General features: G+C 37.5%; 1 protein-coding gene across 3 annotated transcripts in view; it reads left to right on the top strand.

Moving 5' to 3' along the window:
- Window positions 1–25,615, top strand: part of LOC110062948 (ankyrin repeat and fibronectin type-III domain-containing protein 1-like) — a 25,642-nt gene extending 27 nt beyond the window's left edge. The window contains exons 1-31 of one of the 3 annotated variants that reach the window (XM_089289781.1): window positions 1–721; window positions 866–933; window positions 2,610–2,779; window positions 3,767–3,903; window positions 5,873–5,922; window positions 6,315–6,386; window positions 6,884–7,056; window positions 7,522–7,566; window positions 8,965–9,043; window positions 9,363–9,466; window positions 11,521–11,639; window positions 11,923–12,001; window positions 12,102–12,212; window positions 12,655–12,752; window positions 13,016–13,106; window positions 13,610–13,768; window positions 14,236–14,353; window positions 15,043–15,178; window positions 15,800–15,913; window positions 16,754–16,849; window positions 17,477–17,623; window positions 17,858–17,901; window positions 18,648–18,770; window positions 19,037–19,076; window positions 19,183–19,281; window positions 19,798–19,969; window positions 21,042–21,142; window positions 21,450–21,515; window positions 21,991–22,174; window positions 22,424–22,512; window positions 23,167–25,615. The exon at window positions 1–721 is cut by the window's left edge and continues 27 nt beyond it. In XM_089289781.1, the coding sequence (XP_089145907.1) occupies window positions 560–721; window positions 866–933; window positions 2,610–2,779; window positions 3,767–3,903; window positions 5,873–5,922; window positions 6,315–6,386; window positions 6,884–7,056; window positions 7,522–7,566; window positions 8,965–9,043; window positions 9,363–9,466; window positions 11,521–11,639; window positions 11,923–12,001; window positions 12,102–12,212; window positions 12,655–12,752; window positions 13,016–13,106; window positions 13,610–13,768; window positions 14,236–14,353; window positions 15,043–15,178; window positions 15,800–15,913; window positions 16,754–16,849; window positions 17,477–17,623; window positions 17,858–17,901; window positions 18,648–18,770; window positions 19,037–19,076; window positions 19,183–19,281; window positions 19,798–19,969; window positions 21,042–21,142; window positions 21,450–21,515; window positions 21,991–22,174; window positions 22,424–22,512; window positions 23,167–23,454 (3,534 nt within the window). In that variant the 5' untranslated portion in view covers window positions 1–559 and the 3' untranslated portion in view covers window positions 23,455–25,615. Of the gene's footprint in view, window positions 722–797; window positions 934–2,609; window positions 2,780–3,766; window positions 3,904–5,872; window positions 5,923–6,314; window positions 6,387–6,883; window positions 7,057–7,521; window positions 7,567–8,964; window positions 9,044–9,362; window positions 9,467–11,520; window positions 11,640–11,922; window positions 12,002–12,101; window positions 12,213–12,654; window positions 12,753–13,015; window positions 13,107–13,609; window positions 13,769–14,235; window positions 14,354–15,042; window positions 15,179–15,799; window positions 15,914–16,753; window positions 16,850–17,476; window positions 17,624–17,857; window positions 17,902–18,647; window positions 18,771–19,036; window positions 19,077–19,182; window positions 19,282–19,797; window positions 19,970–21,041; window positions 21,143–21,449; window positions 21,516–21,990; window positions 22,175–22,423; window positions 22,513–23,166 lie in introns of those variants that run through there. The other 2 variants (XM_089289779.1, XM_089289780.1) reach the window with 2 other exon arrangements.
- Window positions 25,616–26,294: the final 679 nt, after the last annotated feature.

Raw genomic sequence — 26,294 nt, forward strand, 5'->3', positions numbered from 1 at the left:
CGCGCCTTTTCGAAAGATATTTGAGAAATCCTGGATCCAATTTCACTTCTCCCCAGTCTACCTCCAGCGGAACCAGATATACATGTTTTACAACGACAATCTGCCTCTTGTTGGTATTATACAATTTGTGGGTGATTGTGTAGCGAAGTCTTGGCAGTTGCGAAACGATCATTCTGGCACTGGTGGTTTGGAATAAAGCACCAGTTATTTCGCCAGCGTGAGACCTTGCAACACGCTTGATTGAGGCAGAAAGCGCGTTGCTTCGTCAATGTCTTTATCAATCGACTCGAATGGACGTCAAATTCAATACATATGCAGTATTTCTTCCTTCAGGCTTTGATCAGTGTACACTCTCACTTCAAGTCTACATACAACGAAGATTGGCGTGGATAATTGCGTATTCGTGCCCGTATTGACGGTATGCCTGACCGACTAAATTTCGGTAACTTGCCATCAACTGTACATTTTTTATCGTCGAGTGCTTGTTTGGTGAATGGTTTTGACCGAAAACGTTCTGTAGTCAAGATTTGCGGTTTTATGGGTGAATTGTAAAGTGAGTATGTCTGAAGAGACGACAGCGGCCAGGGCAGAGACTGTCAGATTAAATGAAACAGCTCGACGGATATCATGTACCACTGATGGGTTTCTCGTCCCGTCTGGAGAGCTCGATTGTGACTTGCCCGTTCAACAACAAGACCTTGGTGGACTGCTCAGGCAAGTCGTGAGTTTGTTTTTCGTAGTTTTGTTGGTAAACTCCGACACCATTTGACCTCGATCTGTTTTCTTTGCGATTTCGATATTTTAGTCGAGCGAATTCGGATCTCAATCAACTATTCTTTTCTTCTATTCAATGCACAGGAAAGAGGGAAGATGTAGCGCCACTTTTTTCAATGGAATTGATGGCAATTTTTCGTGCGACGAAACTAGCAGTTCGTAAGTACTATTTGCTGTTATGATAATTAGTCTCATTTTATTTCGGGGGAAGACTGAGCAGCAAAAGTGCTCTATTTATAAAATGTCTTCAGGCTATGTAGTCACAGGATATATATCACCGGTTGTTCATGTGAATTTGCACTGAATATTCTGTAGCTGAATTAAAGCTGTCAGCGAGTTAGGAAAGGAAAACAATTAAACTTTAATGATTTCTTAATGAGAAAACTAAAAATTGGTACTTTGCCGTTTTCGATTTTTTTTAATGAAATATTACTATTATACAACTAGAAATACAGAACTATCAGCATGTAGTGGCAAGTCTTGAGGAAAACCAAAGAAGAGTTTAAATTTCTAAGTCACAAATGATTTATTTGCATTATATTGTTAGTGATAAAATAAATTGAAATTGGTATATTCATACTCAGATTCATACTGAAAATTGGTTATGGGGCTAATAACATAAAATTAAAAACTAAAATGAAGAGCAATTCTTAATTAGGAGACCTGCAGATGTAGTGAAAATGCTTTTGAAAAAATCAATGGAACCCAAAAAATATATAACAAATTCTTCTATTTTTGGATTATTACGTAATATCTATCTTTTCTTTGATATTTATTTTCTTTGTCAGGTCATACAGATCAGGTCAAAGTAATCCTATAGTTCGCATATCAACAAGCATCTTAAGATCATGTAGAGGGTGATTGATGAGCAAGCTCGTAAATGTCAAATAAATGGTTAAATGATTGGTGCAAAGACTCATTGATTAACTGTAAGGTGTGAAGGATAAAAAATGCATCTATCATTGAAAAAAATTAAAAGACACTTGATTGATACTGAATTAAAAGCTGTCTGTCTTTGCATTGGTAGTTCAGGTCCTTTAATTGTATTCCTAAAACTAAATTGGTCAATTTGTTAATCAGTGTATATGACTCTATAAGTATTTGCATATATGCAATATTCTGTAGTTGGTTAATAATGATGGATGTGGAGCTTGAATTGAGGACAAAGTTATTTTTGATTATAAAGTGACTGATAATCATGCGTGCACTTGGTTTATTTATTGCTATTATCTATTGTGTCAGTAAACCGCAAGGAAATGACGTAAATGCAATTTACCATGCAATCAATGGTTTATTGGTTTGATAAAGTGCGTAAGGATATTTGCTTCAGAATTTTCATGTAACAAAACGAGCCAATAACAAATTCTGACTTCAGACAGGTTACAGTGTGTATATTGTTGTATTTACTCTTAAAAATCCAGTGTTGTGCAAACTAATGCTTGACTTTAATAAAATAAAAACAAAAAGTAAAAAATTTAGAAATCTATCTCTAATCCCTTGTGACTAGCAAACAAAGAGATCATTGCCCTAACTTCAGAGATTTTTCGGCATTTGCTTCAAAGTTTCAGCTAATCTAGAACAGTCATATAGATTGATCTTTCATATTTTAATTTCTACCAGAGTGTTGCCAAATTGATGAAAACATATACCGGTAGTATTAGACCTTGTTTTTATGACTCAAAGTATAAAGGAGTTTTGGAAAATTTGTTATGTGTTTCAGGTTCTTTGTCTTCCTTCGTCTTGTAGTTTACTCTTATACGAAGTGTCCTCAACAAACTGTAGCGTAATAAGTTGTTGTCAGTGTTGTTTGTTGTAGCCTTTTGTTTTGTTTACAGATTGCAAAAGCCACATCCTTTACGCAGCCCAGTGACTAAACAACCCTCGTTGGCAAGAGCATTAACCATTTCCTCTATCTCAGAGAATGTGAACAAGCCACTAGTATCAAAAGATTGCAGGAATTTTTCCAAGGCTCCTCTTAAGTTGAAGTTTCCTTTGTCTTCTAGGGGTAATTACTATAAATTACTTTTAATAACTTGTAACAAACTACATGCTGTGTGTCTTCTTTCTCTCCTTGTAAGAATCAGAGCATTCCTTGTTTAGCAAATTTAAAAACTAGTGACAGAGATAATCTCAGATAGTGCAGAGTGCAATACATTAGCTACTGTCACTTGTTAGTCACACAGGTTGGGGGAATTCAGCTTAGCCTTTTCCCCTTGCAGAATATGAATGGACAGATAAGTCTTGTTTAAGGCATAATCTTAGCAGTATGTAATTGTGCCTTGAGCGTATTTTCTTTCAAGTCTAAATGTAACACAATAATTGCAGCCAGGACAGTTTTCAATTTTACTGTGGTGTTGTTCATTTTAACTTCTATCAGAAGTTTAAGCAGAAAACTAAAAATTTTACTCGTCATATCAACGTCTGTAACTTGATACTTTTGTTTGCCTCGCAAAGGTACATGTATGTAATGTGACTCTCTTGTTTTCTTGAAAACACACAGAAGATGTACTTGTATGCTCCCAACTGAATCTATGACTTAATTCGATCAGTCCTTGAGGCAACCTGTTTATCGCCAACTCGTACTTTTAATGAAAATACGCATGTGAAACATGTACACTGCTAAGATAATGTCTTAATCAAAGTTTCTATCCGTGGATATTCTGCAAGTGGAAAAGGAAGTCAATACAAACAACCAAGGAGTTACAGGGGGTTGGGACCTGTGTGATTACCATGTATCAGTGCTGCACATTGTAGTCTGCAGTATCTGAGATTGTCTCACTAGATTTATGTGCACAAATGAGCCAAGGTTTGAGTAGGTGGTTCAATTTACAATACATTAAAACATTGCATACTGTTAAGTATCTCTTAACTCTTCGAGTGTAACTTTCAAGGACAGTTCAATTTCATATTGTACTGAATGTTTAAGGTCACTCAATCATTGTTGACTATTCTCTGAACACTGCTGAAGACAGACATGCTTTCTTTTCCTTAGCGGCAGCTTGGAATCTTGAAGAGGATGACGAGAGTGGAGTAGCAAGTGGTAGCACTGATGGAGTTCCTTTTGGATACACAACAGGAGGGTTATATTATTCAACTGATGTACGTCTTCAATCATTGCATACATTAGAGGTAAAAATTACATTATGAGCATACTTGCATTCGACATGTAGCCTTTCATCAATTAGTACTAGGAATGCCATAATATATAGCACAAATTACTGTCTAAATGTGTGTGTATATAAGAAACAAGAAATTTTATCTAAGATGTCCCAGTTATTGCACATAAAAAACCAAGCCAAGACATAACATTATTGATGTGAAGTATATATGAAATAATTCATATTTGAACTGCGGTTGTAGATGAAAGTGAATAATGATCATCGCAGTAAGTTTTCCAATTTAAGCAATTGGAAAGAAGAAGCCTGAAAAAATCAGGGTTTAACGGGATTCGAACCCGTGACCTCTGCGATACTAGTGCGATGCTCTACCAACTGAGCTATGAAGCCACACATTGGGAGCACCGCACCGATATCGCGAAGGTCACGGGTTCGAATCCCGTTGAAGCCCTGATTTTTTCAGGTTTCTTCTTTCTAATTGCTTAAATTGGAAAATTTACTGCGATGATCATTCTTCACTTTCATCTACAACCGCAGTTCAAATATGAATTATTTCATATATACTTCACATCATTTCACTCCTCATAAGAAGACATGAGCTCAATCAATTGACCTCGCTCCCAATGTGTGGCTTCATAGCTCAATTGGTAGAGCATCGCACCGGTATCGCAAAGGTCACGGGTTTGTATCCCGTTGAAGCCCTGATTTTTTCAGGCTTCTTCTTTCCAATTGCTTAAATTGGAAAATTTACTGCAATGATCATTCTTCACTTTCACATAACATTATTAGGAGGAATCTGGCCCTGCCTCAGCTGGCTCTGCATCAAACAAACTGCAGGTGTTGGTGACCCACAGGCCAGGGAGGAGGGCATGAGAAGAGTTCCAAAAACCACAAAACCCTATAGAAAAACGTAAAAACACTCCAGCAATGTTCCATCAAAATGATTTATTAGCTCAAGCAACCGAAACCATTATACATGTACTGTAGTTACAAAATGTCCTAGATGCTGTCATTAATACTTCAGGTTTGCCATTCTATTAGAAATACAGTTGAACCTAGATTTAATGAACCTCTGTTTAACAAAGTCCTCGATATAACAAACGATATTCTATGTCCTGGCCAAAGTTACAGTAAAATGTATGGAATAGAACCTCGATATAACGAACCTTGATATAACGAATTCTTCGATATCACGAACATATTCCGGAAACCCAAACGTAAAATCTACCTCGATATATGGCATAACCTCTATGTTGCAACATTTTTAAATCGCTACTCTGAAAGTGTCGTTCTTTTGCAAACAAAAGCTGCGCGTCTGCTTAAAAGTTAAAATAACTGATATTGAAAGCCACCATGCTTAATGAATTGCATCTCAGAACGCGGCACTTCTGAGTGATGAAAACTGCATTGAATTGTGTGAGAGAAGTCACCTGTGTTACGATTCAATCATTAACTATGACCTCGATATAACGAACATTTTGGCCATTTCCCCTCAAATTCGTCATATTGAGGTTTTCGATATAACAAACCCTCGATTTAACGAACAAATTTGGCCGGTCCCCAGCAACTTCGTTAAATCGAGGTTCCACTGTACCACCTTATTTATTTAGCCAATGAAAAAAACTTGATGTTTACAACTTCAACAAGGGAAACCACTCAAATGTGGTACAAAGGTCACACTTTTGACAATTTTTTTGTGAAAAGTCATCAAGATGCTAGTTTTCAAGCTAAAATATCCTGAACACAAGCTCGGAACACCCATTTTTTGGTCGCAATTCAACTTAAATATTGGGAAAGCTACAAACCTCTTATTCTTATAAAACCGCAATGCTGCAGGTTACAATAAATATTTCCAGAAAACCACGCCAAAAATAACACATAACCGCATCATCGCAAACCCTTATGCCCCCCTCCACAGGAGTGCTTTGTATCAGAGTGAAGTCCTTTTTCATAAGTAGGTCAAAACTTGTTATTCCTACCAGGGTAATGAAGAGGAAGTTGTCACTCCAACAGACCAGGAGAAGAAGCAAAGGTGGGGTTTGACACAAAATTTATCAGTAAATGTACGTCACTCCAAACGATATGCACGACTCCCTCACCAGAGGTGAAGTGGCCCAATGGATCTTCATTGGACTCTTTATCAAACAGTCCAGTTTTGAACCCTGACCAACTCATAGTATCGTGTTCTAGTGAGAGACACTCGCCTATAGCTCTCCACCCGAGCTTATAAATGGGTAACAGCAAGTTACATGTCCATACTGGACTAGCATCCCATTGAGAGAGAAGTAGTAAGTTCCTGCCTCTCAGAAACCAAAGATAAGTGTAAGCCTGATGGGTCTCTAGACTTGACTGCAGGCTTAACCTTTTAACCCAAGCTAGTTTGTACCATACAGTGACACTGTACTGGGTTGGTTTGTTTTGCAGTGGCTTAAAGCATACTAGAATAAGCAAACTGGCACGGCGACTTAGCCAGAGAAGGGAGAAAGGAAGCATAAGGTGAGGCAGGATTTAAGGAAGATGCCAGTTTAGCTGGGGGAAAGAAGCGTCCTAGTCTTGAAAATCATTATTATTTTATAAGAATTAAAAATAACACACCATAAGCTCTACCTTCCACTTATAAGTTAACATTGTTTGTCATAGTCTTCCCATACAGTATACACATGCAACAGCTGAAGAAACACTTACTTTTTTCAAATATAACAGCATGAGTGTGTTCCTGCAAATTGTAAGGGAAATCTTAAAAAATGCTTACGTGGGCGATTAGCTTCAGCGGACTTTCATCCTGTCTGGGAAGATGCAAGGTGTGACAAGTTTTGCCCCTCTCTCACACATTACAAGTTGCATAACTTTGATGAGTTTTTTTTTATAACAGATCAGTGGTAGGAATTCTAGCTGATGTGGGAAATTTTTTTCAGGATTTTTTTTACTTATTGATTATTCACAAAAGTATTGTCAGTTGGAAATGTTGTTTTGTGGTGTTTTGTTACCTTTAGGAACCAAGGAAGATCACACAGTTTGGAAGATCTCGCATCTCCTTTAGGATCAGCATCATCACAAGGAAGCAGCAAATCACCAAGGTTACAGCGTGCTATGTCAGTTAATCAACGCTCTTCTCCTCGCATGCGGCTTTCTGTCCAGGAAAATAGATTCAGTTTCAATAACAGAGGTGGGTTCTAATACATGTAAGGCTGTTTACTGATAGCCTGCATGGTGACTGCTGGCAAACAACTTTCCAACATCTTTTGCAGACAAATAAACCATTATAATTTTATTTTCAACTCAAGCCTAATAAATTTATTACTCTCACATTTGAGAGTCATTTGTTCCTTCTGAGTCCATCACTCATCCATTTGGCTCGACTCCTAGCTTCATTTAGTCATGTAGTCAGTAGCCCCTCATTCAAAGGACTGACACTAAGAGTGGTCTGTTATTAAAAGAAGACAGGCAGCACACATACATGATCAATCAATCAATTTATTAAAGTCATTGGGTGGGATTGAGGTTGCCCTCAGTATCCGAGCCAGAGGCTCATGTATAAAACGCATGACTAAAATAAAAGAGTTAAAATTAAATGATCAAAGCAGCTATTATTACTAATAATAAACAAGTTCTTATAAATTGTTATTTTCAGATCTCAGAGAGAAATCAAAGAAAAAAAGGGACACCACTTTAGATGGTTTGTAGTTCAATGTCTCCGGTGTTAATTTGCTCCATTTCCTCAATTTAAGCATTGAAAAATGATACACTTATCAAGGAACTCTTAGAAATGTCCAGCAAGGATTGGCACAGACTAAATCACCAGAACTTTTCCTTGTTTCTTTATTTCATTACCATTCAGCATCCATTGTGCACCTTGTGGAGGCACAGTGGCAACCCTCCAAGTTAACTTTTTTCCTTAATGGCCATTTGGCCACTGACTGTTCAGGTTTGGTCGCCAGTGAAAAATTTTAGTCGCCAAAATATATGCATAAATTAATAATTAATTGATAATAAATAATAATCTTATTATTATCTAACTGTATTATTAATAACATTTTCCTTGAACCACCAAGTAAATTGAAGTCTCGTTCAGTGAAAGAACTACCTAATTTTGATTCAAATATGCTTTTATTGGAATGATTGATGATCAAATGAAAATGAAAATTAAGAAAAAAAGTCGCTTCACAAAACACAGAAATATTTGTGTATATCAATTGTAATTCACACAACAGGAGCAGTGCAAACAACACAGATTATACCAAGTTAAAATACCCTGGAAATACATCTGGATGTTTCTCAAATATATTGTGGATCCTGTCACCGTCGAGCTTTCCAAGCTTTTGCAATTCCTCTTCTTTTCGATGGCAAATGACCGGATTGCGCGCATTGTCTCACGCTTCCAGGTAAAATTGACATGTGCCAAAGTTCAGTCGAGTGGAACAAATTTCGTCACGTCCCAAGCTCAACTGAACGCAATTCTTTGATCTTTGTTTACCATGTAACATTTCATTTTATTCAGTCTCCATTTCTGTTGGTTAAAATCCCACAACAACTAGCCTTGCAAAGTGAATTCTTAATGCTCAGAACGTTTTTCTTTTCGCTCTGGATGATAGTCCGCTCAAGCTCCTGACACATAGGTCACGTTAATTTTAGTCGCCAAGTTGGCGACTTGCGTTCTAATTTAGTCGCCAGCTCCAAAATTCTAGTTGCCATGGCGACTAGAATGGTCGCAACTTGGAGGGTAGAGTGGCCTCATGGATCAAGTGGTCCAGGTTCGAGCCCTGGATGGGGACTGTGACTGTGTTGTGTTCTTGGGGATGACACTGTACACTCATGTGTATGAATGGGTACCGGCGAATTTAATGCTGGGGGATAACCCTGGCAATAGACTAGCTTTCCATCCAGGGGGTAGGAGACATACCACTAGTCCCTTCATGTTACTGAAACTGGAGATACAGTAAGCACCAGCTGCAGATACATTTGTGAGGCTCATATGCAGACTATGTCTTTACCTTTTTTATGTACCATTGATTGTACACTATTGAATTTGGCTGTTACTTAAATTATTACTTACATTTTTATTTTCCATTCACAGCACTTGTTGACGCAATTGTCCGTAAAGAAACTGATGAAATTAGGAATATTTTGGAATCAGAGGATGTAGACATCAATGGGTAGACATGCCACATCTTTTATATAAACTATTCCTCCTAAGATCGGCAGCCTCCATGATCATGGTTTTCACTCTGGTCATTCTTATCCTTGTTGTCTTGACACAAATACATGGTGTACTTTTGGACTTGGCTTGGGGTTAACTAATGGGTCACAGGATGTTAAATTTTGTACATCTTTACTTACACATGATATAATAACTAAAAAAATTGAAATATAAAACAACCAAAATTAGGTTTTTTAGCAATCATCATTTTTGATGGTCTGTTAGCTCTCATATGCCTGTATTGCCAATCAATGTTATTTATTTATTTTGTGCAGGGTTAATGATGATGGGTTGGCACCTCTAGATGTGGCTGCCATGCTTGGTGCCCTTTCCATTGTCAAAATGCTTTTGTTGTATGGTGCTCAAGAAAGCTCAAAATGTAAGTGCATGGTATTCTGGTTTTCATTGGAGATTTGGGACCCTCTCTTATCTGCTACACTTCACAAGTACATTTAAGCTTCAAGATAAGTCCATTACCTCCCTGCCAATAACATCATTTCTGAGGAACCTGTTGTAACCAGACTGGTAGATGAACATTTCCCATGCAGTAGTAGATGTCTTAAGTTTACTTCTTGTGATCCCTGGACATGAACAGCCTTTTTCCTTCATAGTAAAGGTGGGGGAGGGGGGGGGGGGGGAGGGGGACAAGGTGGTCTGAGATTTCTAGGTCTCACACTTTAACTCTCAGGTACCCACTTCCTTTACCCCCTAAGAGTGCAAATTGGCACACAAGGTCATAACTTTGTGAATATTTGATAGATTTCTATGAATTTTGCCATGAAAATTGTCTTTTCAAGATCTGCTCATTGAAGTCATAAAATTTTGACCCCCTCCCATCCAAGACATGGTTGACCACCCCCCAGAAGTTTTTAGTTCCTTTTTCGGGATGCAAATTGAATACAAGACTTGTTTCATATCAAGCTATGCACTAAGAACTGCTAAATAAGCTATAGTTTAGGGGTATACCTAATATAGTTACTGTAGAAGATTGATACATTCTTGAAGTCGTTCATTTTCCCATTTTAAAGCAATTTCTCTCAAAATGTCTACCTCCTTCATAGCAGCTGATGTCAATTCTTAAATAAGCTGATTAGTGGCTTTCAAATGGCATATTGTACACAGGCAGCAGGGCTCGAAATTGTGACTCACTGGTCGCCAATGCTACCAAAAATTGAGCACTGGCGACTAAATTTTCAGAACTGGTTGCCAGCTGGCGACTCGCAATTTGTACGATAAGTAAAGATGACCACAACACAACTTTTGTTTTTAAATCTTTAGATAGGGAAATTATTCGGATCTGGTAGCTAGCAGACAATTTACCTTTCCGTCCCCACTAAAATAATGTCTGAGTATTACAAGAAAATCGTAAAAATTACTTGTAATTGTAAAAATTACTTCGACACGTCGAAACTGCATTTACCAGGTGCCATATTGTTTCAGCGGCCTCTTCCAAAACTGGGATCACGGGCACACTACAACACCGTGCACTTTTCAGTTGACGCGAGAACAATGGCAGCAGATGTGATCAGTTGTGTAGGAGCCTAGACCAAGCACAGTGTTGTTTATCAGCGGCGAAAGGCGACGAAAATAAAGAACTGCGTTTTGAAGAAATACGAAAGGACCCATGTTTGTGTCATTACGAAAACCACGGACGTAGAAGTTTTTGTGCTTCGCCCCATCTAAAATAACTTAGAAGAAAACCATCACCTGCGAACCAGAGACATCAGGGAACTTAAGCACGCACGTTTTTGAGACGCGGACGGTAACCGGAAGTGAGCTTTTTTCACTTTAAACTTGTCCTCACACAACCATATTCACATTGCTAAGTATCTTTTCTTCATTAGAGATGAGTAGTATAAAAATCTGGGGGACAATACGGTCCAAGCATGCGAAATCTTCTCTTCCGGTTGCCGTCCGCATCTCAAAAACGCGCGTGCTTAAGCTCCCCATAATAATCTGAGAACAACGGTAGCATTATAACAGTTTATAAGTCTTACTCGTGCTGTTTTCAAAAGTTTTAGCTCTTCATTTGTGACTTTCTTGCATGCAAAGTAACATACAAAATCATGTTAGTGTTCTCATGTGAGTTATATATAAAATAAGTTGGCGACCAAAACTTACGATCTGGCGACCAAGTTTTTCCCGTTAGTCGCCAGCTGGCTCCTGAACAAAAAAGTTAATTTCGAGCCCTGGGCAGAGTGTCTTTATTTGACTTGGAAAAAACTGCCATTCGCCTTAGGGGGTAAAGGGTTAAGTGGCTTGTGCCTCTTCTCTGGCTGGTGTTGTGCTTGTTTCATGTTTTAAATGTTTCCCTGATCACCTCATCTTGGAAATCCTGCTTCCTACTTCTTCCTCTCATTTGATTAGGCCCATTTTGTTTCATACATGAAACAAAATGGAAGCTTAAACATTATCTGATGTCTTATCTTTCAGTGCCAAGTACTTATCTTGCTAAGCACATTAACATGCTGTTGAAGGAAGCAGAGCTGAGAGTGGATGATCTAACCACAGCAGTGGTACATGTCAGTGATACTGGATCTTCTGAAGTAAAGGTACACATGTTTTTACAAAGTTACACATTAGATGCAACTATGGCACTTTTGATTCTCATTTGACAGCTTCTTTCATGGCAAGCTCTTCACAAGATTGAGACAAAGTCCTCCTGGATCCACTAACAGCAGTTATATATTTTGGACTGAGATCAGGAAGATGAGAGCCTCCCTGTTGTCTGCCTTTTCTTGGAGAGACTGCAAAATGACTATTAAGAGTAATAGACTGAACTATTAACAGTATAGCACAGTATAGAATGGCATTAATCATTCATGTATCCTGCAGGAAAATGAAAGGTTCTTTCAAGAGTGGCTATGGAGGAAACACTTGCTTGAACAACTGAAGAAAGGACTTTCAAAAATAGGTAAAGATTTCTGAATGGGCAACATCATGCCAAAGTTGTTCACAAAGACATCAAATTGCAATTGTGAACTCCAAAATAACTGTTTTTTTTTTTTGCTCAGATCCACCTGACAAGCCAAGCAGTGTAACAATATCAGTTGCTTCTGAAGATTCACTGCTTGTTCGTTTTATTGAACCACTTTGTGAAAAAGTTATTGTATCTAAATATAAAAGTGAGTATAAAATATAATTTCTAATCATATTTTTTTTAATCTAATCAGCCATTGCATTAGAAAATTCATTTTATTGCAAGTAAAGATGGCAAGATACTATCCTTTTGGCTGACTTCACTGGTTAAAAGACATCTTATCCCCAGTTTAAATTTCACCAACAAAACAAAGACTTGGGGTACATGTAACTTTGAAGGTACAGCTGATAAGCCAGAAAGGTTGGTTTGGCTCAACAATGAGCCAGCTTAGTTTTTTTTCTTAGCTACACTGTACATCCTCAGTTCTTTACCTTGCGTGTTCAAGACCTCACCTTGTACCAGGCCATAAAGGTGTCAAAATAATTTATTAACATTACTTTGTTTATTTCATGTTACATTCATTGTATATGCAGCTGTGTTGTAAATTTATGGCAGCTGGTGATATACTTGTATGTTCTTCGTTTTAGTTCAATGGAGCAAGACCCTAGACTTCAAGTTATTAGAAGGGGAATATGTTCTTCGTGATTTAAGATCCCTAGAGTACACAATATGTAATTTACAAAAGGTAAACATGATCCCTCTTACGTTGTTATGTTCACAACACTAGCGCACAAAATCTAGATGCCGTGTTGGTGCGTGTAAAGAGCAGTTTCCTTAGCCAAGATAAACTTAAGTTTACACTATAGCTGCAGTGATTTATTTTTGTGTTTGCTTGTTTGTTCACAGTTTCTTTCTATCTTTTTTCTTCCATCCTTTTTAAAGTTTTATTCTACCTTTTCATTGTTAATATGTGTTTACCAACTATATAAAGTTGTTGCTTTTTTCTAGTCTGTGTTATACTATGTACGCGTTTGCTGTGGAAATCTCAAAGGCTTTGGACCATGGCTAGAATCTAGTCCTCCCTGTGCAATGCCCTCAAGTATGTTGATCAGATTTTCAGTATTTTGTTGGTAATAATACCTTGTGGAATGTCTAGCATCTTAGCCCTGTAACATATGTAGAAGGCTAGATATTATTTGTACCTGCATAATTCCCTAAGTTCTCTAGACTGATCAGCATTATTACAATGTCTAGAATAACAACGCATTATGAATCGATTTTGTATTTTATGAATCAATAACAAGAGAGTACAAATTGAGATAATGAAAGTCATCAACTTGGATGTTTGATTGGCATCAGTAACTCCAGGAGTTTTTACTGGTCAGTTTTGTTTGTCTGCATTTTCATGCTATTAAAAATCTGACCAAAACCTCAGTCAAATCAATTAATTTGATGTCGGCTTCTTAGTGAATCAGATAGTAACATGTATGACCATAACATCCGTAGCATGATATTCAGTAGACCTCATTATGATAATTATATAAAGTTGTGTATGTTGTTGTGATATGAATTTTAACAACATTTTTTGATCTTATTCTACAGCATGGCATGAGGTCGATGACTCAAAACCTCGTTTCCAAGGGCGATTAAATGTCATAGATGATTTGTTTGGCCGAGTATGGCAAAGTCATGAAGAGTTCTCACCAGTTAGACCAGTTTTAGCACACAGACCACGTAGTAACACATTTGGCAATGAGACAGGTGAGGAAAGCAGCTTTTAAATGCAGTGATTTTCTTTACTTATGATGACCATTATTATGCTCCGAGTTCATCATTATTATTCAGCATGTTAAGTCATATCAGTATACTGCTGATAGAATGCATGGTTTATGTAACTTGTATAATAATAAAATTCATTCTAGAGAGATGTATTAAAAATTTTTAGAAATTTGAAAAGAAGTAGCCTCTTCAATCCATCATATTTTTGGAATAGCTTATTATAAAGGATTTCAAGACATTCCTGATTTTGGAATAAGTACTTCCTTAAACCAAACAGTGCACTTTTAGTAATTAATTGAGTAGAAATGATCCTATGCCTAGTATGAGAGATGTAAAATGTAAAGAAATTAGAAAGTGGACAAAGTCAATATTGCTTTGATACTGATATCATGTTTCAGGGCTGCTCTTTCTTTGTGATTTTCATATGTTTTCAATTTCTGTGATTACAGCAAGTGAGAGCGGTGTATCCCCTAGAACAAGTCGGAGATCAGCAATGAAAAAGAGTCTAACTAAATACACTCATCTGCTCTTCCATTCTACCCCAAAATTTGCAAGACATCTGAAAAGGTAAGAGCAAGTTCCTTCACGCCCCTTTTTTGATTCTAGTCCAGTGCCATCTTCGCAAAGCTTGCACTGTGTTTCTATCGAGTTATAGAACAGGAGCTGACAGGCAAGTGTTTTCACAGCTTTTTTGAGTTCTTCCAAACTTCCACAAGTGTTGCTATAACTTGACAGAAACACAGAGAACATGTTTTCTTATTTCTTTCAGAAAATTCTGTAATGAAAAAAAGAAAACAACCTGTTTATTTTGATCATCAAAATGTAAATTCTCTTTGTTCACGCCATCATTACGTCAACAGCTTGTACTAGTTCTGTGTTAAAGACCAATCAGGGTGCGTATTTTCTTTGGGCTTCTTTCTAAAATAATGTTCCTAGGCAGTATATAGTGTACTCTCACAATATCTCTCTCCACCTATGCCTAAATAGAAATATATACTGGCACATTGCTATGGCTACCTGACAAAATGCTAGCAGTAACTTGTTACTAGCATGCCATTCATAAGGAAAAGCCACACATCTATTTGTTTTATTGGACAGAAACTGAAGTTAACACCATTCTGTGTTAACTCCTGGAAAACAAACATTATCTTTTTTGTTTGTTTGTTTGTTTGTTTGTTTGTTTGTTTTTTCAGAACTTTGTAATTATATTGATTATTTTAAAATTTGTGGTTGGCAAACTTTGTTTTTTTTGCCAGAGGTGTATACCTGGCTTCTCTGTTGTTCACTGACGATGAGAAACTGCTCGTGACCTTGGATGAAAATATCCCCATAATTGAAGTGGATGATAATCACCCAAGTACCTTCCTTCAAGACTTCTGCTGGTTAATGAAGGTAGATTTCCTCCTAAAACCACAAACATACCATGCAAATTTGACAATTTTCTAAACTGTCTGAGTAATGAATATTATTTTAAAAATAAATAGCTTCATGGGAAAGCACTGCTTAATAGATATGGTCATCACATGCTATAAGACTTCAATCACAGAGTGAACCAATGGAAACAGTCAAGAAAACTAACAAGAAGAACAAGACGTCACATCTTTATTCATACTTGATACACTTGAAATATATATATGGCAGACAACTTCAAGAGCCTTGAAGAGCAAAATATATGTATATCAAATTAACAGTTTTTATCTTCAACTACCATGATTTAACAGTTTTTATTTCGTTTCTAAGATTTTAGTAAAATGTGCTGAGTTTGTATAAACATGTGATGTCTCGTACTTCTTATTATTCCAACACATTCCCTGCCTTGGCATTTAAAATCTCTCAGAAGGGATAGAAATCTATATGGATCAAACTTAAGTGTTGTGATGGAGTACATGTCTGTTTTTAGTCATTTGGGTCAAGTGAACAGTTATCCTTATAGGTAACTGCAGGGTGAGCTTCAACTGTCAGCCAGTATTTGTTAATAGATCATAATTGTTTTGACTGAATTTATCATTTTAGGTTGCATGCACTTGGAAAGATGTTAAAAAGTTAAAGCAGGAAATTGAGAAAAAGTCATCGTCAACTTCAGTCCTCTTTAGATGTAAATTACTCCAAGCTGCTGACTCTCTGCAGGTATTCATATTAATATATTCTTAATTATTTATTTTTACTGCTTCTTTGTGAATTTGGTGAAGAGTAAAGGCTGCACTCAGACCACCTTGTGGATATACCATAAAAGAGGCATAGGCCTTGGGAAATATTTTCCTCTTACTAATATTGTACTAAGGGCCATAATGGACAAAGTAAACTCAGTAAAACAAAGCTTGAGAAAAGAAAAGGCCTGAGTAGTTTTTTTTTTTAAATTTAGTTTTTTTAATTTAATCCATTTTCACTGCACAAATTATCAGCCATATGAAAACATGCATCAAACAAATGAATTATACATTACAAAATAGAAAGAAGAGAAGCAGCAAGGAAGGACTAGAAAGGAACATTAGAATGACTCACCCCTGCTGAGAGAAGCTGTCTAAGATTCAAGCCATACTGATGGCAATATGGCTTGATAGTGTTGTTGCTGTGATTGCACAAGAAACAACCACAAATATCATGTACAAGTTAGAAAAATAGTGCAACTACTAGATGTTTGGAAGCCTCTGCCAACCTGGTTAACATCTTTCATTTTCCTATCCTCTATAAAAAGGACATCTGAAAATTGAGCAGTGAAAATTCTGTATTGATAACACTGCACTGTAGACACAAGCGCCTTGTGTGTTTTTTCTAATTGGTTATACACTATTTGCAGTGTCTTTAACAGATCACAATTAAGTGTTTAGGATCTTAGTCTGACCAAATGAAAACTACATGTAATAGTGAAGATGACAATGATAATAGTTCATTGGGCCACTATAAACAATAATAAAACCCTTTTCAAGTATTTAATTCCTCGCCGCAAACCCATCGTATTCTTTCCAGGGTGCTCTTGGAAAGCAAGATCTTGGAAGACTGCATTATAAACCTGTCAAGGATCGAAATGGTAGCACTGTGATTGTTGCCGTCAATAATGTTATTGTAAGTATGCTCTGCTGATCATAATACTGTGTAATTGTGTTGATACCAATAAACCATGTTCCAATAAAACATTGTAGGCTATCTGAGGAGGTGGGAGCGCTGGAGAGGTCAGGGATTTGTGCGCTCCTTTCACTGTGTTCTTGGCAGATTGTACCTATTTTTAATTTCTTGTTAATTGTACTAGCAAATATACTGAATTCTGACTAGTTTTCACACACTGAATGCTAATGTCAAACCTGACACCTTCAGTGTGGGAGAACTTCATTACTGATCTCACTAGTTGCATTTTCTTAAATATGTTCTAAGCAGGTACTGCAAATTTACTGCTGGGCTTTATTGTTCAAAATCTGATTAAGCTAAACCAGGATTAGGGAGCATTTTGATTTCAGTTTTGTTACTTTTCGGTGAGGTTCTGTGTTTGTATTGTTTGTCCTACAGTTTTGGGCTGGAGTAATCTCCATCTACACAAAACATAAGCAGTCAAAAACATTTGTACACAGGAAAAAGGAATACTTCGGTTTACTTTTGATCCTGGGTTAGCATTAACTGGCTTTCAAACAACCTGGCCCAGGAGATTAAAGGATGTTCTTGTTTTTCTTTTCTTTTTTTTCATTTCACTGTGTTCAGCATGCCAGTTCATTTAAGCCACGTATCATGTCTCTCAAGTGGTTGTCATTGAGCAAACTTCAGAAGAAGATTCAGACTACTCCGCTTCAAGCTGGATTACAGGAAGAGTTGTTTTCTGCATCAGAGATGCTTGTGTCCTCCATTCAGGTAAGACGGAAAGCTAGTAGACATCACTAGCAACTGTTTTGTTATGTCATGACAAACCTCTAGGAATTAAATGTTGTGGGGATTTGAAACAAGAAATGTTCGTTAGTGTTAAATTATCTGACTGTAAGACATCACAAGATTATTTAATTTATGTAATGTTTATGGTTTACGTTGCTCTTTACCGTCATTAATGTACCCTTAGTGAATAAAGTTTGATCTATATTTCATCTTTAGGAAAAGATCCATTACTATGAAAACAGTAAAAAAAGCCTTGAAAGGTAAGAGTTTGCACTAGAAACATCACGGCTGGTGCAGGTTAGGAAATGTTAACAGACAAGTCCTTCAGGATCAGGGAAAATTGAAATTTTAACAACACTGATTTTATATTGCCAATTCACTTACATGTCATTGGACATGAATAAATGGGTGGAAAGGACGGTTGTATGTCTTGTACGAGTAAACTGTAGACTTCTACTATATAAAGTGAAGTCCCGAGATATATTTTAGAATGAGTCATGCATCATCCTTTTCTTCTTTTCTTGCTTGATGGACTTTACTAGCTTAATGAATTAACTTTCAAGTCAGAAAAGTGTATTGACAAAAATAAGTAACCCTCTAAAAAGGACATCTTCTGTAGCCGCTCCTGCTGTCCACTTTAGAGAGGTGTCTGCCTTGAAGAAAGTTCAATTGCAGAGAAAGATGTGATATTTAGTCAGGACCAGTGAGACAGCTATGATGTCTGTGTAATTAAGCGCCCACCATACTTTGTTTTCCGCTTTAATAGAGTTGATTGTATGTCCTTTTACCTATTATTTGAGATTTTATATTTATTTAATCAGGAAAGTCTGACGTTTATCAGAAAAGTTTTAAAAACTGATGTCTGTCGCAATCATGCAGTTGCGGCTGTTTGATCATTGATGATTAATTGACCAAAAAAACCTGACAGTAAAGGACACTAAAGATAACAGCCCTGCAAGTAAGGAAACCTTACCTGTATGTCTTCTCCTTTTACATGTGTATTTAGGGGTTTATACATTGGTTATTTGAAGCTCAGAACCTTTGTTGATGCTATTCATGTTGTGGTACAAGAGAACTGTCCAAACGTCCTGCCGCATGTCAAATTACGAGATAACCCTAATGTGTCCAGGTAAGCAAAATGAATGTGTGATTTACATGTTATTTTTTGAAAGTAACTCTTTCTAATCAATTTGATTTTAGTTCGTCTTCTTCGGTCGTCTGGGAGAAGGTAATCTGAAAAAGAGATGTAGCTGGTGACCAACGTTGATACAACCTGAGTTGAACCAGGTCAACTCTAGTCTTTCACTCAGGTTGTCAAAACGTCAGGAAACAGTAACAGTCCTTTTCAGAACCGACTTTATCCTAACTGATTTTGCTAAACGATTTCCATTTCAGAGAGGAATGGCAATGGCTTCAAACACTAGACTCTCTAAAGGTAAGGTTTTGCTCTTCTCATGGATCACTCTCCATAGTTTACCACTTAAGTGTTTATGTGTTGACAACCATTATTTTTATTATTACTATTTTTATTGTTTGTACAGGAGGACACTCAGGAGCCGTCGAAGACTGCGCATGAATTTCAAGTGCTTGTGGCCAAAGCAGCCGAAACCTTGATGGAGAAAGTTGGAGTTAATAAAGAGGTAGTCCTATTATTTTATCTTTAGGTACAGCACTGTAACAGTGAGTGTGTTAATGGAAACACACAGGCATTGGATTTTTTGCCTCAAATTTTTAAAAAGCCACAGAGGATAACTGTAAAATTGAAAACCAACTAAACCAAGTTGGGTAGCTGATATTATAACTTGAAAGTTTATTTGGAGCACACTACTTGTACACGCAGAAAACAAGCAAAACAAATACTTAGCAGGCATCAAATCCACAGTACTATCTGAAACTGACCCAGGGCACAGTGCAGGGCCAGGGGTCACTGTGTTTTGTTCTCGGGCAAGACAGCTTACTCTCATAATAACTTCCTCCACTCAGCGGAATAGAAGGGTAACACGGCAATAGCAAAATGCTAGGGGCAACTTGTGATAGACTAGCATTCCATGTAGGGAGAATATCAATGTTACTGACAGCTTCAAGCTACAGAAAATTGTCGTTCAGAACTTTTTCATTTTCTGCGTTGTCTCACGAGATTTCTTTGTCTTTGCTAGGCGTCAAAACTTCACAGAATATATGACCGAGAGGTGGTGGAACTAGATGAGAATGTGTCATTTATCATTGTGTTCCCGCCCCCTGAGGAAGTGTGTAGCGCCCCGGGACAAGTGGACTCTCTCACTCATCAGAAGGGCTACATATCTCTATCTGTACAAACGTTTGAAATGAGTAAGTAGCCATTGGATGCTATATTTAAGAAATAAACCATTTTCGTGTTTCTATCAAGTTTCAGTAGAATTCTACTAGTACACTAATGCAAATGCTGCAATTTGATTGGCTGAGTGGCCGTACATTATTTAACAATTATTCCATGAAACCGCGTTGGATATGAAGTGATAAATAACCAACGAGCGCGTAGCGCGAGTTGGTTATGATCACTTCATATCCAACAAGGTCGAATGGAATAATTGTTTTAGTATATTCTTAATCGGGTTTTTGCCGCCGATTTTTATTTCAACAATTTTACAGAGCGGAAAATTTTTAAACTTGGCGCACTGTTTTCCATATAAGGTAAAACTCCGACTAATGGCTCATAGTCGGAGTTTTTGAGCCAATCAGAGAGCTAGAAATGCAATAGTCGGAGCTGAGAATATACTAACAGCCATTAGTGTGCAGTGGGTGGAGGTTGTCCACGTAATGGCGACGCTTTTTTTCGTTTTTCCAATGTGTTAAAGAACATTTTGATGCAAACGGATAATTAAATTTCCGAGAAGACTTAGAGAAGGACATTTGCGATTTCTTGACTTAAAAAACCTGAAATTATTGAAAAAATGATGCGCGCGCGGACACAACTGCAATTTCAAATGGCAATTCAGTCAGAGCGATCTTTCTAAGGCGCAAAGTTTAATAATACATCAATCGAACTAAATTTCAGTTAGAATTCTACTAAAACAATTAGACTATGAGCTCGAGATCTCTATGAGGTGATAGTTGATGAGGCCGAAGGCACGAGAGAACGAGAAAGGCTTTGCGATTACGAACCGTAGGAGTGTGTTTCCACAGCTTTCTTTCGAGTCCTCCTGGACATTCATGATTATTTCTAAATTTCGATAGAGACACTGAGAAAGGAAAGGAATTCGATTAAATTATCTTTGCTCATACTAAAAAGATACTTATGATTAGCGAAGTTTTAAAGGGTTCCTACCTTAGAGTCCGGATATAGCAATGTGACTGAGCGCGAGTAGGCACGCTGGCAGTCATTGTGATAGTATTTAATGGTGTTATTTCTTATTTTTTTCAGTTCACATGTATACCTATCAGCAAGAGTTTATTTGCCATTATTCTCGTCTGTCGTCTGTTCTCGATATGGACTCTGTCATATCACAGCAGTCGCTTAGAGAGGTCAGTTGGTTTTGTTTTCTGTACTGGACAGGGTCGGCAATTCAAGTCAAAAGGCATGTCGTATAGTCAAACAGGCTTCTTAATTACTTTGTCCTATGATTCTTCGGTTCTAAAAGTACAACATGGCAAATACTTGATTAAAGTGGCTGAAGAAAAATGAACACGAAAACAGCTATAAAAACGTTCTTGAGTTGTTGTTGTTTTAACCTGTTCCTGTGTCTCGTTCATTCGTTTGTCAATATTTTAACTTTTTTAAACTAGGTTCCGAAGTCACTTTGAAACAATTTGTTCTCTTTCATCCATCAAGGCCTTCTCCTCACCCGAGGTACAGTTAGCAAAAGCACGACAAGAGCAGCTGTTAGACTTCCAGCGGGTGAGTTGACAAGCTAGGTACAAGCTCTCTTTAAACATATGCTTTTGCAGTTACTGTCTTCAGGTAAAAGTGCAACCAATAACAAAAGCGAAGCAAAAACGTACAGCCGGCGTCAGGCGCGGAAATACGCGCGTAGGCCAAGTCACGTGAAGTTTAGTGTTGGGCCTGATTCTGAGATTGGTTAAATGACTATCGTAAAACCAAAGCTTTCATAGCTGGCCGATCAAATGGCCAATCACGGGGAACGGAAATAACGCAATGAACCAATCAGAACTCGAACTAAAAACGTGCAACCGGTGCTAAGCGCGGGAAAATTCACTCTTAAAAAGATGCAAGTAAGTGCAAAGTTAAGTTTGAGTCACGCTTGAATCAACGTTCACAACGTTCTATTCCAACTTGCCAACCATTTCGAATTTGCGTTTATTGTTTTTTCGTAATTTTGTGTTGCCTAATAAATTACTTGACATTTTCACAGGAGCTGGACGAGACGTGGCAAGGAATGCGTTGGATATTAGATGCTCTCCATTATGCCAGAGATCGTCAAATCCGCGGTGGAATACCGCTGGTCGAGGTGTTCGAATACACTGTTTCTCATCCTGATGGCCAGTGTTGCGTGTGTTCGTCGGATTTGAAAGGAAAAATCCTCTGCAATGGACACAGTAAGGGCATAGCTACCTTACCTTGCATACAAAAATATTGTAATCACTGAAATCAATCAAAGATTGATCTAAGAACCTTACTTAACGCCGAGCCAAGTCATGTCTGGATTAGTTTCCTCTCGTGATTGGCTCAGAAGAAAACATTTTCGTTGTGATTGGTCAAAACCAGTTGTAGGGGTTTGCCAAATTTCAGAAGACCAATCACAGTACTGCTGTGAGTGTCACGATTTGTGATTTATGTTTCGTCAGGTTCTTCACCCAGCAGTAGTCCTAGAGAGGGAGTGGTTCAAATTCACACAGCAGGAGAGACCAGTCTCCCCCCTGGAGCCACAGTGACGGTACGGTAATATCAGTTAACGTCACTAAAAATGGAAAATGGAAAAAGAGGGTTGGAAAACCAGTCAACATTGAGCTCTTCTATCAAAATATTGGAGAAAAAACATCAATTTGTTGTTGTTTTCCAATGTAGTATTGTATACCTTTCAGAAATGTTATGTTCCGTATTAGTATAAATATACAAGCGTTCTACCACGAATGTCGTTCTCTGATTGGCCACGCTACTCACTATCTACTCTGTTGATGATAGTGAATAGCCTAGTAGTGTGCGGTTGTTAACAAAATGGCGGCCGCTTCTTTACGTTTTCGAAGCTAGTTTTCCAATTAAGTTTTGGCTAGTGGATTTAATACTAAAACAGTTAGATTATTCGCTCTCTATTTCTTTGCGTAAAAGTTGACCCGGGCTGTTTATCCTGATCAGGAACTGGAAGGCAAGTTTGCATTTTACTTTTTTTCGTGGCACAAAGATACTATCAGCCTGTGCCTTGTCTCAAACTTGTCCCCAGCCGCTGGTGACTTCTCCGCGAGCAATCAAATATGTCGGCTGATCACTGAAGACCATCCGCCATTTTGGATTTTAGCGCGGGAAAACCACTGAGAAGGGTTACCTAACTCTTGAATTAACCGTTATGTGTTTTATTTCTTTGTTGTTGTAGCTTCACATAACGCCCAGCACAAGAGCGGGTGAAGTTGTCAAAATGGTTGTGCAACAACTTCACAAGAAGTGCCAAGATAGAGACAAATCTGCACGTTGGCACAATCTCTCCGAGCAGAAAATTAAAGACTTGTGTTTGGTGGCGGTAATAGGCGGTCAAGAAAAGTGTTTTAGAGACGATTTTAAACCACTACAACTTCAAAATCCGTGGAGACGAGGCAAGCTTTACCTCAGGTTGCGCTCAGAGGCTTTGGCTGCGTCTTCTTCGGGTTATTTTACGAGTGTGTGACAAGAGCGAATTCTTATATTGTCATCATGTGACTCCCAAATCTCATCGGCGTTTTATTTTTTCCTTGAAAACTCCAAAACGTGCGTCAAACACTGTCAGTCAAACAAAAAGAGAGACGTGCGGATCATGAAAAGGTAGAAATTTTGTTCATGCGTCAAGAAATTCTCGTAGCTGGTAAAAGAGACGAAACCAGCTAGGAGAACCTGTATGCTGTTAGAATTTCAAACGTCACGCCAAAGATGTGTGTTAGATTTTACACAGCGCACGAGTTAACATCTGTGCTGTGCTCAGTTGGATTTGCAATCTAGTTTAGCAGGTTTCATTCATGTGATAAGCAATGTCCCGTCACAACCAGAATTTCGTTTCCGTGGAATTGACAAAACTGGCATAGCACCGGTGTTAGAAATTATGCCAAGTGAGAAGTCAAGTGACAGATCAGGTCGCAAAAATTGTTTGCTGCATCGCCATATTTCTGTTTAGTGTGTCTCCGTTTTTGAAACAAGATGGGTGAATCCGTCGTGGAAATAGCAACAAATTTTATTATAGGTAAGTATTAAGATATTTAGGTACAAAAGAAAATGGAATCTATTTAACAGGCAAATAACAAGGTTGCTACCAAAAGAAACCGATTATATAGTACAGATTTAATATTGTACATAGCTGAAGGTGATGTATGTCAAAAAGAGCATTCGGTTGTTTTTTAGTGTCAAATTTCTATTTCATATTTAATGTTAAGTAATCGTTACCTTCGCAGAGATGCTCAGAAGATTTAACTTTGCTCAAATAATTACTTCTAGAGCTGAGGGCGTAGTATTTAAAACAAGAGTCTTCACGACTTTACTTTCTCTCTTTTTGCGGCCATGTTTATTTTTATCCAAAAACTAGCGCGCTAGCCTGCTTTATCAAATAATGTACGGGAAAACTAGAAAAAAATACAACAGATTAGTTTGCTATAAATTTATAAAATGTGTAAATTGGTTAGTAGTTGACCCTGGTTTTGCGTTAGATACACTGTACGATGTATATAACTAGTTAGAAAATCCTACAACTTGCTGCAGCAAATAAGTAAACGTTTATTTATGTTCTTCAACCGTTAAAGAGCAAACGTGTTGTTTTCAGCCAGTCAGAGCAAAGTTATGTTTTACTGCTAATCAAATTATAGGGTTTTTTAACCAATCAGGATTAAAACTTGAGCCAATCGCGACTAGATTTGCGTGCATTTTCCCGCGCTTGGCACCGGTTGCACCTTTTTGCTTCGAGTTTTGATTGGTTCATTGTTTTGTTTTACGACAGTCGTGAATGAAAGAGTGTCGAGCTTGGTTCATCCTCGTTTAAATGTAACTCGCTTGTTCCCTCGTGTGAATATAGCTTTGACCTTACTTAAGATACGCGTGAAAAATAATTAGAAGGGCTGGCTCCCTTTTCAATGAAGAATATTTATTAGCCGGTTTTACACCGCGATATTTTTAGCAGCGCACTACAATGTTTTCAAATTTGATCAATGTTACAGAATCTGAAGGACTGGAAAAAGGGAATAATTTGAAATCGAAAAGGAATTGAAAACCCTTGTATCTTGCTGAAAAAGTATCCAAATGTGTAATTATCTTTTGGAGGGGTTAACGTTGTAGTGTACTTCATACTTTTTGTAACCCAGCCAAACTGATATCGGATAATAATCGCCAATAACAAGTGTTTTTATTTATTCCCAAAACGTGTTTTGAGTTTTGAAAAAGGAATCGAGAACTTCTAGTGACAGGAGTTTGCATTTTCTCATCTTATGAGCGTCAATGATGGTTTTCTTTTTTGGATTTCTTTTTTTTAATGGAGGTGATCAAGAATTATTGTACCTATTTACTTGAAACAGGTGTCAATTTGTTTATAGGTCATTAGCAATATTCTTTTCCTCTAGCAACTTTGGAATTGGGCTTCAGTTTACAGACCGTATGTAATTAAGTTAAGGAACACTGACTGAATGAAGTTCTCAGAAGGTACTTCATGTGATGTAAATTAAAGGTCCTTTCGAAAAGGTTTCCTGCAAGGATTCAATTTTTTTTAGTTATTTTTGAGTAATGTTTACGTTCGATTTTGACGCGTGGAGAAATGATGATGTATGATTATAGAATGACTGCATAGGAATAAACGACGTAAATTTATTTCGCAAGTATTTTGTGTTTTCTTCTTTGTGAGTTCTTGGGAAAGAATTAAACAGTAAGACTACTTTGTGGTCTTTTTTTCCTTTCCACGTTAACGTTCATTCTCTTGGCACGGTAGGCATCTTTCATCTCTAAGGATGTATGCGTTACAGTACATTCCAAACCAACCGGACAGCTGAATGGGGGATAAATCGCACCAAATGATTGATAAGGTCACTCATGCCAGTATTACTACTATCTGGTCTGAACGGCTAAAATTGGCGATAGTATTTCAAATAGAAGGCATCGCAATGCCTTGTAGTAAGAAGTAACTGATTAGCTGAATGGTTAAAATACCTCTTCGTAAGTACTTTGTCGATGTGCCAACGTTGAAAAATTGAGGGAATCAACAGAACATTTTGGATGGTGTAAATCATGTTTTCGTTCCCAAGTGCTCTTTATTTTCGTTTTCTTCACTTTGTGGAGTCACCTGGATATCGGTGCCGCTAAATAACGGAGGAATTGTTTAATAAATGATATAGTGATCATGTAAATTATGACACAAAATCGTCTCAAATGCATTTGGCACGTGTTGCCTGCCTCCGTTTTTTCCCATAATTCCTCTCTTTATTATATCGTACCCAGATCGCTGGTGGAACACTCGAGTTTTTGTGAAATGGTTGTCGCTGAAAAGTAAGACAGTGTTTT

This window comes from Orbicella faveolata, unplaced genomic scaffold (assembly GCF_042242905.1).
Source record: "Orbicella faveolata isolate gen_17 unplaced genomic scaffold, um_ofav_v1 contig_2, whole genome shotgun sequence".
Lineage (NCBI taxonomy): Eukaryota > Metazoa > Cnidaria > Anthozoa > Scleractinia > Merulinidae > Orbicella > Orbicella faveolata.